Source organism: Nylanderia fulva, unplaced genomic scaffold, assembly GCF_048542155.1.
Source record: "Nylanderia fulva isolate GAGA-0341 unplaced genomic scaffold, ASM4854215v1 Scaffold3, whole genome shotgun sequence".
NCBI classification, from domain to species: domain Eukaryota; kingdom Metazoa; phylum Arthropoda; class Insecta; order Hymenoptera; family Formicidae; genus Nylanderia; species Nylanderia fulva.
This window is the reverse complement of record NW_028190368.1, coordinates 7,185,200-7,199,350: the sequence shown is the minus strand read 5'-3', so window position 1 is coordinate 7,199,350 and position 14,151 is coordinate 7,185,200. Positions and strand designations below refer to the sequence as shown.

General features: G+C 42.3%; 1 protein-coding gene across 10 annotated transcripts in view; it reads right to left on the bottom strand.

Annotated features, from left to right (window-relative positions):
• Positions 1-14,151, bottom strand: part of bru3 (CUGBP Elav-like family member bruno 3) — a 545,388-nt gene that overhangs the window by 482,846 nt on the left and 48,391 nt on the right. The window contains exon 1 of one of the 10 annotated variants that reach the window (XM_085484312.1): positions 10,795-11,496. The exons of 5 other annotated variants lie outside the window; for them this stretch is intronic. In XM_085484312.1, coding sequence (XP_085340438.1) covers positions 10,795-10,851 — 57 coding nt within the window. In that variant the 5' untranslated portion in view covers positions 10,852-11,496. Of the gene's footprint in view, positions 1-10,794; positions 11,497-14,151 lie in introns of those variants that run through there. 4 more of the 10 variants (XM_085484314.1, XM_085484311.1, XM_085484309.1 and 1 more) reach the window with 4 other exon arrangements.

Sequence of the window (14,151 nt, the reverse complement as noted above, 5' to 3'; positions counted from 1 at the left end):
TAATTACGCGCAGTGAATTTATCTCGGAGTCATTAATTTTCCAATTATCAATGCAAATGACCGAATTAAAATGCTGGGTTTCAACATTCATTATGAAAATGAAAGTAATAATGAAGGTGGCACAATAAATCCTCTTTCATTTCTGATACGATATAAAAGTTCATTTCAGTATTTCATATACGCGATATAAAACACTGAAAATTAATGAGAATTTAACACGAAAAAATAATACTGTAGAAGAAAAAAAAGTTTGCAAAATTTTGTAATGCCGTAAGTTGAATCTTTAAGTTGTATTATTTACTCTCGTTGCGCCGTCAGACTATAGTATTGCTACACTACTTAAACAGTGAGGTTACAGAAGTAGTAGTAGAAATACCATTGGTAGAACTATAACACTAAGCCCCCAGTTACAGGAATGGTCTAGATTAAGCAAGCCTGGCTTAAGGATATTTCCTCTTCCTTCCTAAATTATAGTTCTACCTATGATAGCTAGAGAAAGGAAATTTACTTAACCAAAGTTAGAGTGCAAAGCGCGACATTGCTGATGCAACCGTTCCAAACTCGTCTCTTTGTCATAAGGGTGGGCTTATAACGGCCATATCCCGCTCCCGGCGTTTCGCATATATTCGACGGTTTAATCGAATTGGCCAAAATGAAATTTCGGCGGTGACGCTTCCGAAAGCGATTGTCCGAGCGCGTCTTTGATTTCCGGCACAGCCGACGGGACTGCGCCCGCGCAACGACGTTTCATTGTCGCTCGCGCAAGTACGCAATTAATTTCTGTCTGTGCTCGCCGCGGGGGAATGCAAATACGCGGGGAGATTTTGCAGGAGTAATTCGGAAGTGCCGCGGTATACCGCGCGCATTATGTTGCCTCTCCCAACTTCTCTCTCTCTCTCTCTCTCTCTCTCTCTCGGCCTCTCCCTTTCCTCTTTTCCGTCGTCGTCTCTCTCTCTCTCATTCACCCTTTCGCTCCTCTCAATTTCACTCCCTCTCTAACTCTATCTGTCCCGTTCTAAATGATTCCCTCTCACCCTCTATCTATCTATCTCTATCTCTTCACCTATGTACTCGACTCGCGCTGGCTTTTCGCGGGGCTGTTTACGCGCACGTTCACACGCGACGTGCGCGATGCACGCGTTTAGCACGCGTGAGCGGCCATATTTCTGTGTCGCGCGGGCGCGTGCACACAAACACGAATATGCGAATTCACGTGTGGATGAGGGAACTCGAATGGTCCACGGGACACAAAGTTGTCGCCATCGATTCGCGTCGCGCATCCGGATGAACCCGTGTGGTCCTCTCTGTATCGCTTTTTTCCATCTTGACAGTCGTTCCATCGTGCCTCGGTGTTTTGATTTTTTAATATGTACGCCACTTTATCGTGACACGCATGGATCGATGCGATAAAAAGTCTCGCGCCCGTCAAAATTTTGTTTCAAAAGTCGCGCATTTTGAATTGATCTCCCTATAATTCGTCTGCACATCATTCCGACGAATTAACAGAATTATTCTTTTTTTATTCTTTTTTTTTTTAGAGAAAACAAATAAAGGGGAATGTAAAAAATTAGATTGAAAGAAATAAGCCCTCTTTGAACAATAATCATTTTATCATTGATAGAATTCGAAATCGGAATATATATTTTTTACATTTAAATCTAATATACAATACATGAGTAAAAAATAAAAGCGACTCATGCTTTCGCGTTTAGCGCGTGCAATATTGACTGTGGCATACATAAAGGAAAAACCCCATGTTGATGTACAAAGCTTTCCTTTTAGCGGGATCTCGTGCAACGTGCGATAGCGCGTTTTGAGTTTCAATATTAATACCAGCACTTACTTGCTCGTAAGCGTCGCATTACCGTGGCGCTCTCTCTCGCGCGTCGCCCCTTTAAAAACCAATGGTTCTTTAAAAAACAATGCGGCCATTCTCTTTCTTCTCGACGTTTCTCATTTCCTTGCTGATCTGCTTCACAAAGGAGCCGTTGCCGTCGATCGTAGCGAGAGGACGACGACAGGGGAATTTAAAGTCAACTTCGCCACGATGTACGTATGTAACACAGTAGCGTCAATGGGCGTCGATGCGACGCGATTGACTCGATTGAAATTCATAGGGAAACGAATTCGTGGTTGCGCATCGTGAGAGAGAGAGAGAGAGGGCGAAGAAGAGAGAGAGAGAGAGAGAGAGAGATAAGGGACAATTCTCGAAATATACGCGACCTAGTTTCCAGTGGCGCGCAGCAGACTCCGCCTGCCATGCTCCGAAAGCCCTTTTACATTTCATGTACCGCGGTATTCTCAATACGCCATAATAACGCGGTCGTCATACATACGAGCGTCCGTGAATTGTGCCACGCGCGGTTGGTAGGTACATATCGCCCGGTATCTTCGCACGTCATTCTCGCCTTTCGAACGTGCCATCGATTTTATGCCACTTTGATCAGACTCGCGCGATTACGTCACCTTTCGACTTCGAAATGGAATTACACGCAACACCTGATCTCGCTTCGCGAAATAAAGGGCAATTGTAATGTTTTAACAAGATTGTGTCTTCGTCTGACGTATAGATATTTATCTTTTTCAAGCGCGGAAAAAGCTAGAATTGTATAGCAAACGTGACAATTATTTCTGTAACAATATAAACTTATTTAGAACTTTAATTCTCGTGAAAAATATATTGTTCTTTTTCATCATTATATAGCATCGTTGTTTATATTGAAAAGTAAAAATTTGTCACGGTAATATTGTTATATAATTACTCTTTTAAAATATAAATTAATATTTTATATTTTTATTTTGTGCAAGGACATATTATAGAGAATATAATAATATTTCAAGGATAACTATGTAGTTTTATTCAATATAAATAATTCATGTCGCAGTATAAATAATCCGTTAGATGCATAAATAATTTGTTGGCTATCTCTACGACATCACATGAATACTTTATGATATCAAATTTTATTAATCAATATCAATTTCATTTTAATTTATCAATTTAATTTTTTAAAATAAATTACCCTAGCATTTTCTACAGTATATAGGCATATATTATATATTAAAAGTATACAGATCTTTATTACAGATCTGGCAAATTATACGTAATAAAGATTTGCTTCTTATAATTTAAAGCTTATAGCATAAAACTTGAAACAAACTAAATGAGCATTGGGAGCAAGATAATTTGTCGTCGATAAGCGTAATGACTGACGGCCTAATATCAATGAAAGAGCTCGACGATTAAAAGCGCTTGGCTCTTGAAGAGCATTAATCGTACAAGAAACGAAGAAAATAATTTAATTTGAAAGTAAAAATGCGATCCGTTTTGCAAGTCTGATGGTCGCCCATTGTTTCCCTGCGCGCCTCTAAGATTCTCCGTCTCGCTCCGCCATCATGAAATGTGTCCGTGTTCTCTTTGTCTTCCCACCCTCTCGCCAACATCTCCTCCGCGTAGCCTCCTTTGTATAATCAAAACTCTCGAACAAATTTTCATATTGTTTGCGATTCAATTGGACAGGCAATTTCCGAGCCGTCTCCGAAAATATCTCCTCTTCTCCGGCGCCACAGCATTGGCTTTAAACTCTACCACCTCTTGGCCACTTTCCTCATTATCGCGTAACCACCTCGCGAGGAGGAGCATGCCAGAGGGCATGTCTTAGTCACTATTTATCTTACCTATCGATGCTGCTTCATTATCCTCAATTTCAATCTCTGCTTTATGTAGTAACGGACTCCCCGGGGCTTATCCGCGAGAACTATCTAAGTTCGCGCAAAGCAAACTTAACATTACACGATGCTAGGGAATCACGGAAACATATATTAACAGAAAATATTAAGATTGTTGATCCTAAGTACAAAATAGAAACAGACACTGTAAAATTATCTAAATAATAAAGTTTATTTCTATATATAATGATAGAGTATCTGTTTCAATATATAACAAATATATATTAAAGTGAAAACAGATTCGTCAGGCGATAAAAAAAATTAATATTTCTCAACAGCTGTGTACAGATACTTAAAAGCAGAAAGAGAGAAAAATCTTTTTATAGATACATAAACAAAAAGTATAGGTACATCATTTAATAAAAACTATTTTTAAAATAAAAGCCAATTAAGCTTAGCCAATTTTAAGTTTAGATGACAACATACGAATTCTCCAAATGAAATATTGATCGTAATTGTGAACTCATATTTTTAACGTAGCAAAAATATGGCCATTATTTCTCAGCGACATATTTTGAATTTTTCAATAAGCATTCATTGCGCTTAATGCTCGTACAATGTAGCTATAAATATCCACAACGATAGAATCTCGAAAATTATAAATTTGCGTGAATTGCACGACGTTGTTTTCAACATTGTCGGAAAGAAGTTTGTGTTTATGTTCCGTCGTCTAATTGCGAGCGATGTAGTAAATCAGTTTTATGACTTGTCATGATTCATTACCGCGATAACGTTCTTTGACTCTAGTCACCAGGACTTTCTGTTGCCTAATTTTTTTATGTATAATGACCCAGTGCAAGTTCCCTTTGTGCGAGACGTAACCTCAGAGAAATCTTTCCTTGATCCATTAGCCGAGTGGACGGTGGCATGGCATGTTGTAGATTAACCCGGTGTTAACCCGAAGAAGAGAACGTATTACAAATAAGGAAACGGACCAGAAAAGCGGGTCACATTGCTCGTATTTCCTGGACCCTTCTGCGCCACTAGCAGCTGCAGGCTGGACACGTCCCACCTCGACAGAGGGGGGGGGGAGGGGGACAGGAGCAGAACCAGATTAGAACCCGACAATCAAGCCAATTATACACTCCGGTGACGCTGACCCAGCTTCTCTTCCAGTCCTCTGTGCCGCCTACTTCGCCCTCGCTACTCCTCCTATTCTTCTCTGGGATCTGCAAGGTTCTCTCGGCTCTTCTACGGCGAGTCGCGTCGAAACCCTACTCGGGGAACTCATCAGATCTTCCGTAATCCCCGTGGTACGAGACCCCGAACGAATTGCTCACGGAATTAAGCAGCTCGCACGAGACATTCAATACGTGTAAGACCGTATACGAATTGCACAAGAGGATCTTTGGAAAGTGCAGATAGCTTATAGCATATACATCGCCACAAAATGTTTCACAAAATATAATTTTATTAAAAAAGAAAGCAAAGCTTAACTATTTGTGAAAAGTTTCCATTAAATTTAATTATGAAAAAATTCTAATACAATTATTTCTCAATTTATTGATAGCTTTGTTTGCAATTTATCTGTGACCTATATATGTCAGATTTTTAACAATATTTAATTTAATTCAATTTTTATGTCATTTATTTATTTCCTTTTTTGCGATAAATACTATCTATTTTCTAAATTTAACACAATCTTTTGCAATAGATGTGAGATTTTACAGCCATTGTCTCTCGCAAATCTCTGTCGAGGAGAAATGTAAATTTATCGATTTTTTTTCACAATATCATGGCACGCATAGGCCAGGGCAATGTTGCTTTTTTGCCCTTTTAACTGCGAGTAATATGGAACAAGGACTAGGGTGTACAAGAGAAAGGTGAAGAGGCTCGACGCTTAGGTCCTCGGAACGATTCCCTGCGGCCAGAACTATACGTAGCAAGATCGGTCGAGGCCCATGTCTAGAGAAGCACGAGCCGAGCGGCAGATTGCAGTCCAGGTCTTTGGAGGATCATCAAATTAGCGGAAGAGTCTTTGAGAGCGTCTCATGAAGGTGGCCAACTTGGTTGGCTCGTCATAGCCTCTCTACCAGAATTATGCCCCCCGCGACCCTTTCACCCGAATGAAGTTACAAACTTCAGTCTTCCTACAAGAGATAGAAAGGGCTTTCCTTCTTCTTTCCCTTTCACGTCTTTCCTCTCTTTCTCACATTTGACTTCCGTTTCCTTTACTGAGCATGACGCTAATGTCGGCTGAATGCAACTGAAGAGATCTCTCTTTCTCTCTCTCTCTCTCCCTCTCTTTCTCTTTCTCTGTCTCCAGGGTTTCAGTGCCCAAAACGACTGGACCGACAGCGCTTTCTGCATCAGTTAGATATAAATGAACGAATTTCTCTAAAAGTTACCGGGAGAAGACATTAGAAGTGAACAATTCCAGTCATAAATTAACCGTAATAACATTACGCCAAAGTAATATTATTCTTATTTAATTCTCAACTGTCTAAATATGTATACAATGTTATTCTCAGATAATTGTCAAACTGATTTTAATATCTGTGAAATTTAAGTTCTTTAAAAAATATAATTTAATATTTTCCTTATACATATATAACTCCTCGTTTTAGAGATATTTTTTTATGAATTTAAAATATTCATTATAGATATAAATTTTTCTTTCCTGATAATTCAACTTTTATTATTAAAACATTTAAATTCTGACTTTTAAATTCTATTAATCCTTCGAAGCAAAAAAAAAATGCCGAGAGAGAAAAAAATGGTTCCGCATGCCATAGTATTAAATGATTCTCCCATCGTGCGGCGCATCGCGGGCGAGCACAAGCTGAGAAGAATGTTTTGTGCAACGTTTAATATAGGCGCAGTGCGATCGATCGGAGGCACCGCGCGCGAAGATCGGAGCCGAAATTCTCGTAAAAGCGCAAAACCGCCGCGCGAGCGTTTGCGGTGGCTCCGCGCCGACGGGAAATCAGTCGTATACAACCGCGTGTTAACGCGGTATGTACACGAGTATTTTTAACTCAAGGTGCGGACATGCCTCACACGTGCCTAACACGACGCGCGCACGAGAGCACGTACGCACGTTGAAAACGCGTGAATGTTTTACGGGGGTCGACCCTTCGCCTCTCCCTGCTCGCTATAATGTACTACCAAATCTGTGTGTGGAGTCGGCCTCTGCGCGGAAAACTGGGGCAGAAACACAAAGCCTACCCGCTGCCCGGTCGAGATACCGCTGACAATACCTGATGTGAACGCACCGGAGAAAAGACACTCTTTTCATGCCCTCGCACGTAGAAGCGGACCGACCTATCGCTGATAAAACCTGGAAAAGCCCCAGAATATTTTCCCAGCACTTGTGCCCAAACTTCCCTCTCCTGCGTCTCTCTCTATCTCTGTTCATAGCTTTTTTATATGTGCGCGAGCCAGCGCGAGACTGCAAAATCCGATAAACCCGCGTGTAAATTACGTAATGGAAAAAGTTGCTTCGATATCGACTGGTATACTCGTTACGATTACACGGCTAAATTGACCTCGTTCCGACTGACAGTTGCTAGGCGCTGCGCGATAGATAGGTAAAGTACATTAAATGAGATCAAGAGCTGTGCCAACGTCATCCTTATCTGCAGGAGGCAGGAGACGGTGAATTTCCACCATGAAGATTTGAGACAATACACTCTCGTAAGTCGCGATCGTACCTTTATTTAACACGATGGCATTTACTCTCTTAGGGTAATTTTAGCCATGTAAGCCGACTAGAAATTGAGAACGGTGAGTCGATCTTTGTGGGAAAACCTAAAATGAACGTGATGTCAGCATGCCTGGCTGGGCCGGCGTAAATATTTATATTAGACACGTGCCGACGGAGCAATCGCGAAATGATTTAAGTAAATGGACGGTATATGGATGGAGAGACGAGGAAATCGGTCGGAAATATGGTAACGCCGGTGAGCAAAGAAAGTTAGCCGGGCTGATAAATCCCGCCGATATTTCTTCCAATACTTCTGCTGTTTAAAGAGCAGCTGTCTGGAAATAGTAACGGTAGCTAATGGTGCCTCGAGTGTTTGCACGATCTTCGACTATTTTTAGGTATTCGCAGCGCGAATTTCGTAGCTGTCTATACATCCATACTCGACATACACTGTACACTGCGTATTATTCAGCGTATACAAGTTTTTCCTCTCCCGCAAGAAAAGAAAAAAAAAAGAACAACTGCAACATCGCAACACACGGCGACAATTTTCCATAAAAGTTTATTATAATTATACGCGGTTAAAATAATGAAAAAATAATTATATACAAAAATTTCTTTTCTCGTTGCGAGAGAAGTTACAAGGTAGCTACCATTCCCATTCAATTTAATTTTATTTAATCCAACACCCTATATTCCAGCTAATCCTCGTAAAGGTGTAACGAGAAACTCGCGGCTTCCTTTTATTTTCTCCTGCTTTTCTTCGTGTCGGACTTTTCCTTAGTTTCCGCGGAACGGTTTACTATCCTTCGGGCGGCACTTGGTATACCGCGACGTGGAAATAAGTTCGGCACCGGGACTGGCCACGAGGGGCGCGTCCTTGTTCGGCTCCCGCAAACGGTAAGGGGTTTGCTCTCGCGCAATTCCTATCTCCCGACGTTTCTCGATGTTTTCCACGACTGCGGCGGGGCAAATAAAGTTTTCTCAATTTCCACGGGAGATCGAGCCGACGCTCGCGCGCACGCAAGTACTACATGTTCGTTCCGCACCGCGCCATCACGTCGTTCGCCGAGGGATGGTCGATCCGCGGTAAACGAGCTATACCGAGTCGACGACGACGCGGTCGAGCGTCGCTCGCGATCCCGCGATGAAACGACCTCTCCGTCTGATCAAACTCTAAAAGTGGGACATTATTTTTCCGCCGGAGGGACGCATTCAATTTCCGTTTCTCGCTCGTCCGCGTCTCTCTCTCTCTCTCTCTCTCTCTTCTCTCTGCCTCGAAACTCCATCGAGGATATCGCCGGCGATATTAGAAATCGCGACGATGGCTCGGAAGAAAGAATAGCTAAAAAGATAAGTACGTACGTGTCTCTATATAATCGCGTAACGGAATAAAGAGAGAAGGTTCGGTGTTTTCGTGAGATATACCTAATTTTGCGGGAGCACTTTTGTTTTTCGATTCCTCTATCTTTAATGTGGAAAAACAGAAAAGCAAAGAAAGCGTTTTCGTGTTCATGAAACTAAACGTAGCATGCTTATTTGCGCTAATGCGCATCCATTTAAAATAAACGAAGTAATTAATTTGATATGCGCGAAACATTCTCCCATGCGAGCGACCGCTCGCATAATTGCTCTCAGCATAAAAAATAGAAATCACATTAACGTGAGAATTCTTGGCTGAAAATACCGTGTACTGCTTTCAACGGTTTTGTTTTTCCACGGAATTAAAAGCTATCGCAAGAGAAAAGAGAGAGAGAAAAAGAGAGTACGCGCATTCGGCAACGAGAACAATTTTTTATCGTCGGGTAAATTAAAAGCCTCGCAAAAATCGCGCGAATGATTCGATCACCGGAATCAGTCTTGGTCCCCCTCGTCGATTTGTTTCCATTTTTCTATGCGTTCGTCGTACAACAGTCTTTCCCTCTTTCTAATTACTAGCTCAGCCCGGTGTAATTACCCGGGTACGCTCGCATCGCTGGCTTGCGCCGGCGGAAAAGCGGCGACGGTTTTCCCTTCCGTTTCGCCCTCATCCCCCGGAAGCGAGCGCGAATCGCGAGCGACGAGGCCGGTCGTCGCGAGTCAATAACGGGCCGCTCTCCGTTCCGTGATTTGCATGACAATCGATTCGACTCGAATCGTCGAGCGTCGTCATCAGCGTGACGGATCTGCTCCGCCGTCGTTCTCAAAGCAAAAAGCCTTCCCGCGCGCACGCACCGAGCTTCCATCCGAGCTTTTACCGATTCCCGCGTAGCCCCGCTGCCGCCGTCGACACGGTCTACCTGTCTCTGTCACACGCACGGGAACCTGCACGGGGATTCCGTCATGCTCTCGACCCGGCAAGTTAAGAGCCCTAATTAAATTCAGTCTGGGTACTCTTACCGAGCTCGGTCCATCGTTCATTAAGCGTCGGATCAAAGTGATATTCCCGTAAAGTAGTTCCACTTGGTGGTGAGGGTTCACCCTTTCTACCTCCTCACCTATCTACCTACCTACCTAGACACGTTCTACGCTCGTTATCGCGGTACGGGATAGGAGAACATCGTAACTTTCCTCTGGAGATGTAGGTGAATCTTTTATGCCGCTGTCGTACGAGCGATTAATTACCTGGTAAAGTCATTGCGAAATGATGTTCCGTTGAGAATAAAGAACAACAAAAGACTCGTCTTCACGCTCCACACGGAGACCTTGATTTTACGCAAACTTTGCAAACTGCATCAATATCGCATCGATATTCATATCGCATGACTGGTTCTCTCGAGAAAAACATCGCTCCGATCAAAACGATTTTGCGTTGAATTTCTTAATGAAATAGGTCGAGAAGAAACAAAATGAGTATTATTAATTCATATTTACCAATGATTTTAGATCTCAAATTAAAAAATAAAGCAAAGAAAAAATTAATTTGTAAATTCATATGTAAGTATCGAGTATATATTTGTATAATGTAAATATATTAAATATTAATTTCAAGAATTAAATACATTTTTTTTTTAAATTTTATCCTAGATAGTTCGATGTATAATATAGATATTCGAAAGATGTATGATTTTAAACAGAAACAACTTCTATCTTGATTAAAGTCAGAAGTACTATCTACGTTTCTAAATACGTCATGGCTCTATTCAGTTAGTAATATATTATCTTGATAGTTTCATATATATATATTGGAACTAAAATAGAGCTTGGCGCGCTCTTGTACGATTAATAGTTGCCGAATGAGCATAGAAGGCAACGACTTGCAGCTGTTACACAAGGGGAATGTGAATAATTAGCGGCTAATGTAATTCCTCGATCATTAATAATAATAACATTTCAGATATATAATATAATTAAACGGGGCACGTGCTATTTTACGATGTAATTATATACTTCGATTTCTCTCTACATCTAGAAAATCGCAAAAAAGAGCTTTATCGTACCATCATAAATTCATCGTACAAGTAGGAGATCTCCGGATAGGCGATGAAGTCGACCATGTTGCTGCAATGTATAAACCGAATAGCAAATGATGCGGCACTAATTCCAGATTACACGCACATAAAGATAAAACTCGACGGACAGAAATGGATTACTGCAACTGTCTATATACGTATTTTTCACAATTTTCTTTTCCAATGTAATTCCTTGTGTAATCACAATCTTAATGCTATTACATAAAATCACTACACTATTACATAGTTGCACTCAAATATCACTGAAGATTACACTAGTGTATAAAAGATCAGACATATAAAATATAAAAAAATGCATGTGCAATATTCATTTGTAAATATTTAAAGCAATCTCATTCTCGATCAACAAAAATGCACGTCAAAATTAAGCCAATTAAGAATAAATCAATATCGAATCGCGAGGTCCGAATTAAAAACCATCTGTGCACAAAATCACTCAAATACTTTTCTTCTTCGTGGCAAATAGAGAGATAGCCGGCCGTCACGTAGAAGAGTTTCCTGATATATAACAATCCAACGCGAGAGCGAGGGGCCGAAAGAATGAGAAGAAAGAAGCGAAGGGCGCGTGTAACTGGGCTGTATCGTGAAAGTCGAAAGGGAAGGTCCACGAGGCGGCCACGAGGGTGGAAAACGGACGGCTCTGTGTGTGCGCGACACGTCGGAGGGAAACGCGCGCATACACAGCTGTACGTATATGTGTACGTGGTCTCATGCACGTTGCAATGCGAGCGTCTGCGTGTACAATACGAGAGAAAACGAGAATCTCTTTCTCTCTCGGACAGCCCACGCTTGCGAACGAAAGCACAAGGGAGAGTAAGCTCGGTCACTGAGGCGTCGCCACTCGGCTTGCTTCTCCTCGCGAGAGTGAAGACTTTTCTCCCTCCCCTCGGGTCATCCAAACCCCTACCATTTCTATTTTATCCCTCCTCGACGTCCTCGGTCTTCGTCTATTTTCTCTCTACTCGCCTTTTCTCCTCTTGATATCCTCTTTTCCCCGCGAAAACGACCCTCGATGCGATCCTCGTAATTGTTTGATGGTTGCAAAACTGAGATCTCGTTTCTCAGACGTCATCTTAGTACATGACCGTCGCGCAATAATTACATAACGATCTTAAAACACTTTACGCTTTACTGTATATATAACATCTACGGCTATTTTTCATATTTTATCAGCGATATACAAATCTCTTTTTACCGTAAAGATAAAATTACTCCATTATTAAAGACAAGACAGATACGTGGCTTGTGAAAAAGCACACGTACGAGGCGAAAAATGAACGTGTACATTATCTCCGACCGAATAAGAACCAAGATAACGCTAAGACCGCGAAAAACGGCCATTTTTATTATTGTTATACTACTCCAGTGAATAATGCATCGTGGACGCTCACGGAGTGACTGAAATCGTCGAAACGTCATTCGGTACGAGGGCCGGCACAGGTGCGCGTTGCAGTTGCAAAAACTTCGTTACGAGGAAATGCAAACAATGCTCGGCTTCAAGGTACAGCTCCGTTCTTTTCTTTGGGCCTTCGCGCGCAATTCACCCCACCGTCCTCCTTTTTCTCCTTTTTATTCCACGTCGGGCTTTATACACGCGCGAGTATCGTCCGCCTTATGCAAATTCGCGCCCTCCCAAGCTTTCGCCTTTCCGCCGCGCCTACGTTTCTTTCCTTCGGTTTGCAAAACCTCGGTGGCGCGACACCGCCAATTACACCGTCGTAAATCGGCCCGCCAATTTGTCACCCGCAATTCGTCCGTCTGAATTTCAGCGTTTCCTTATCGCGCGTCACCCCGACGACGTCCTTACCGCTTAAGCTCGCTCTCTCGTGATTTCGACGCGAGGGAAAACGAAGGTCTCCCTCGAGCGACAGCGCCGAGAAGGCACATGAGCTTTAATGCATTTTTTCCATTCTCGCCGGGATCGTTGCCAAACGAACATTACTTTTCGCATATACGCAGCATAGAGATTCGGAGCGACGCCGAAATTACATTTTTATTTGACGCGAATCTTACGATATTGCCCAATTTACCATTTATAATTTGTCGTTTCTATCCTGCGAATATTGTCGCAGTTGCGATTATTAGCATTCACGAGCAGATTGAATTCCTTTTCTACGAGCTTTGACTTGTATACGAATTTTTTTCTGTCGTACGCAAGCGAACATCTGGCGGTCTGTTAATGTTGAGCATGCCTAGACCAACACGACGGCTAAAGATTCAAGCGTGGCTTACGAGGTAAAGCAAATAAACAGGAATTAAATCTGGAAGGCTTTAATCGTGGCGCAAAGATTCGAAGATTACTATGCGGATTTAGCGCGGCGCGCAAATGAGACCGAGGGAAAAAATATACGAGCCGAGAAATGCTTAAATAAATTCCGAGAGATAGAAGATTGCAAAATGCATTTAAAATTATCCGATAATTACGTCGATTGTTTTTTTTTCCCCGTGAAAAGATAATTCTGACTACTCTTCAATATTTAATTCCGTGACGACACATCGCAAGAGTGATATTTTACGATCATGTTAAAGAAATATATATCAACGCTGGACCGTCGTGTATGTGGCAAAATTGAAACAACACATATATACGCCTATTAAATATAGCGTTCAAAGAAGGAGCGGGATCTGAATCATCGGACGTGTATGTATAGCAACAAGTTTGACACGCCACGTCAAGCCGCGCGTGAAGTATTACGGAAACGACCGGAAGCCGGGCTGCCCGAATACTTTCTGTCTCTTTTCGTTTCTTGCGTGCGCGTGAACAGGCACGCCTGCGCACGTGCAACGATCGCTTCCGCAGTGAACGCGAGCTAAGTATAGACGGTGGCTGGTCGGCGGTATTGTTATTGCTTGCGCAGCAGCACCGCTCTCGGCTTCGGGATCCCCAGTGTTTATGAAGGGTCCGTTGCTCGGCCGAATTATGGCCTCAGGTGTATGCGGATATTACGATTCCGGGTACAAGCGATCGGTAAATGATCATCCTAAATGCGCATATACGTATAAACGTAATCAAAGCGGACGGTTGAGCGCGCTTGGAAAGAGAGTCCAAGAGATATCCCAATGAATGAAATCGACGTCTCGAAGAAAGCTGCTCGTGGAACTGCTTGTAAAACCACCTCCTCGGTGAATGTAAGCGCCAGATTAAGATTTGCATAACCGTTTCATCCTCCGGCTCAAATGTTTTAATGATGGTTGATCGGACGCGGCCTATGCATACATAGTTCGACGCGTTGCATAACTTTATGCGATTTTACGTTAAGACATCTGGTAATGACTGAGCTCGATGATGAAGTCGAAATAACGAAAATTGAGAGATTCTAGCTT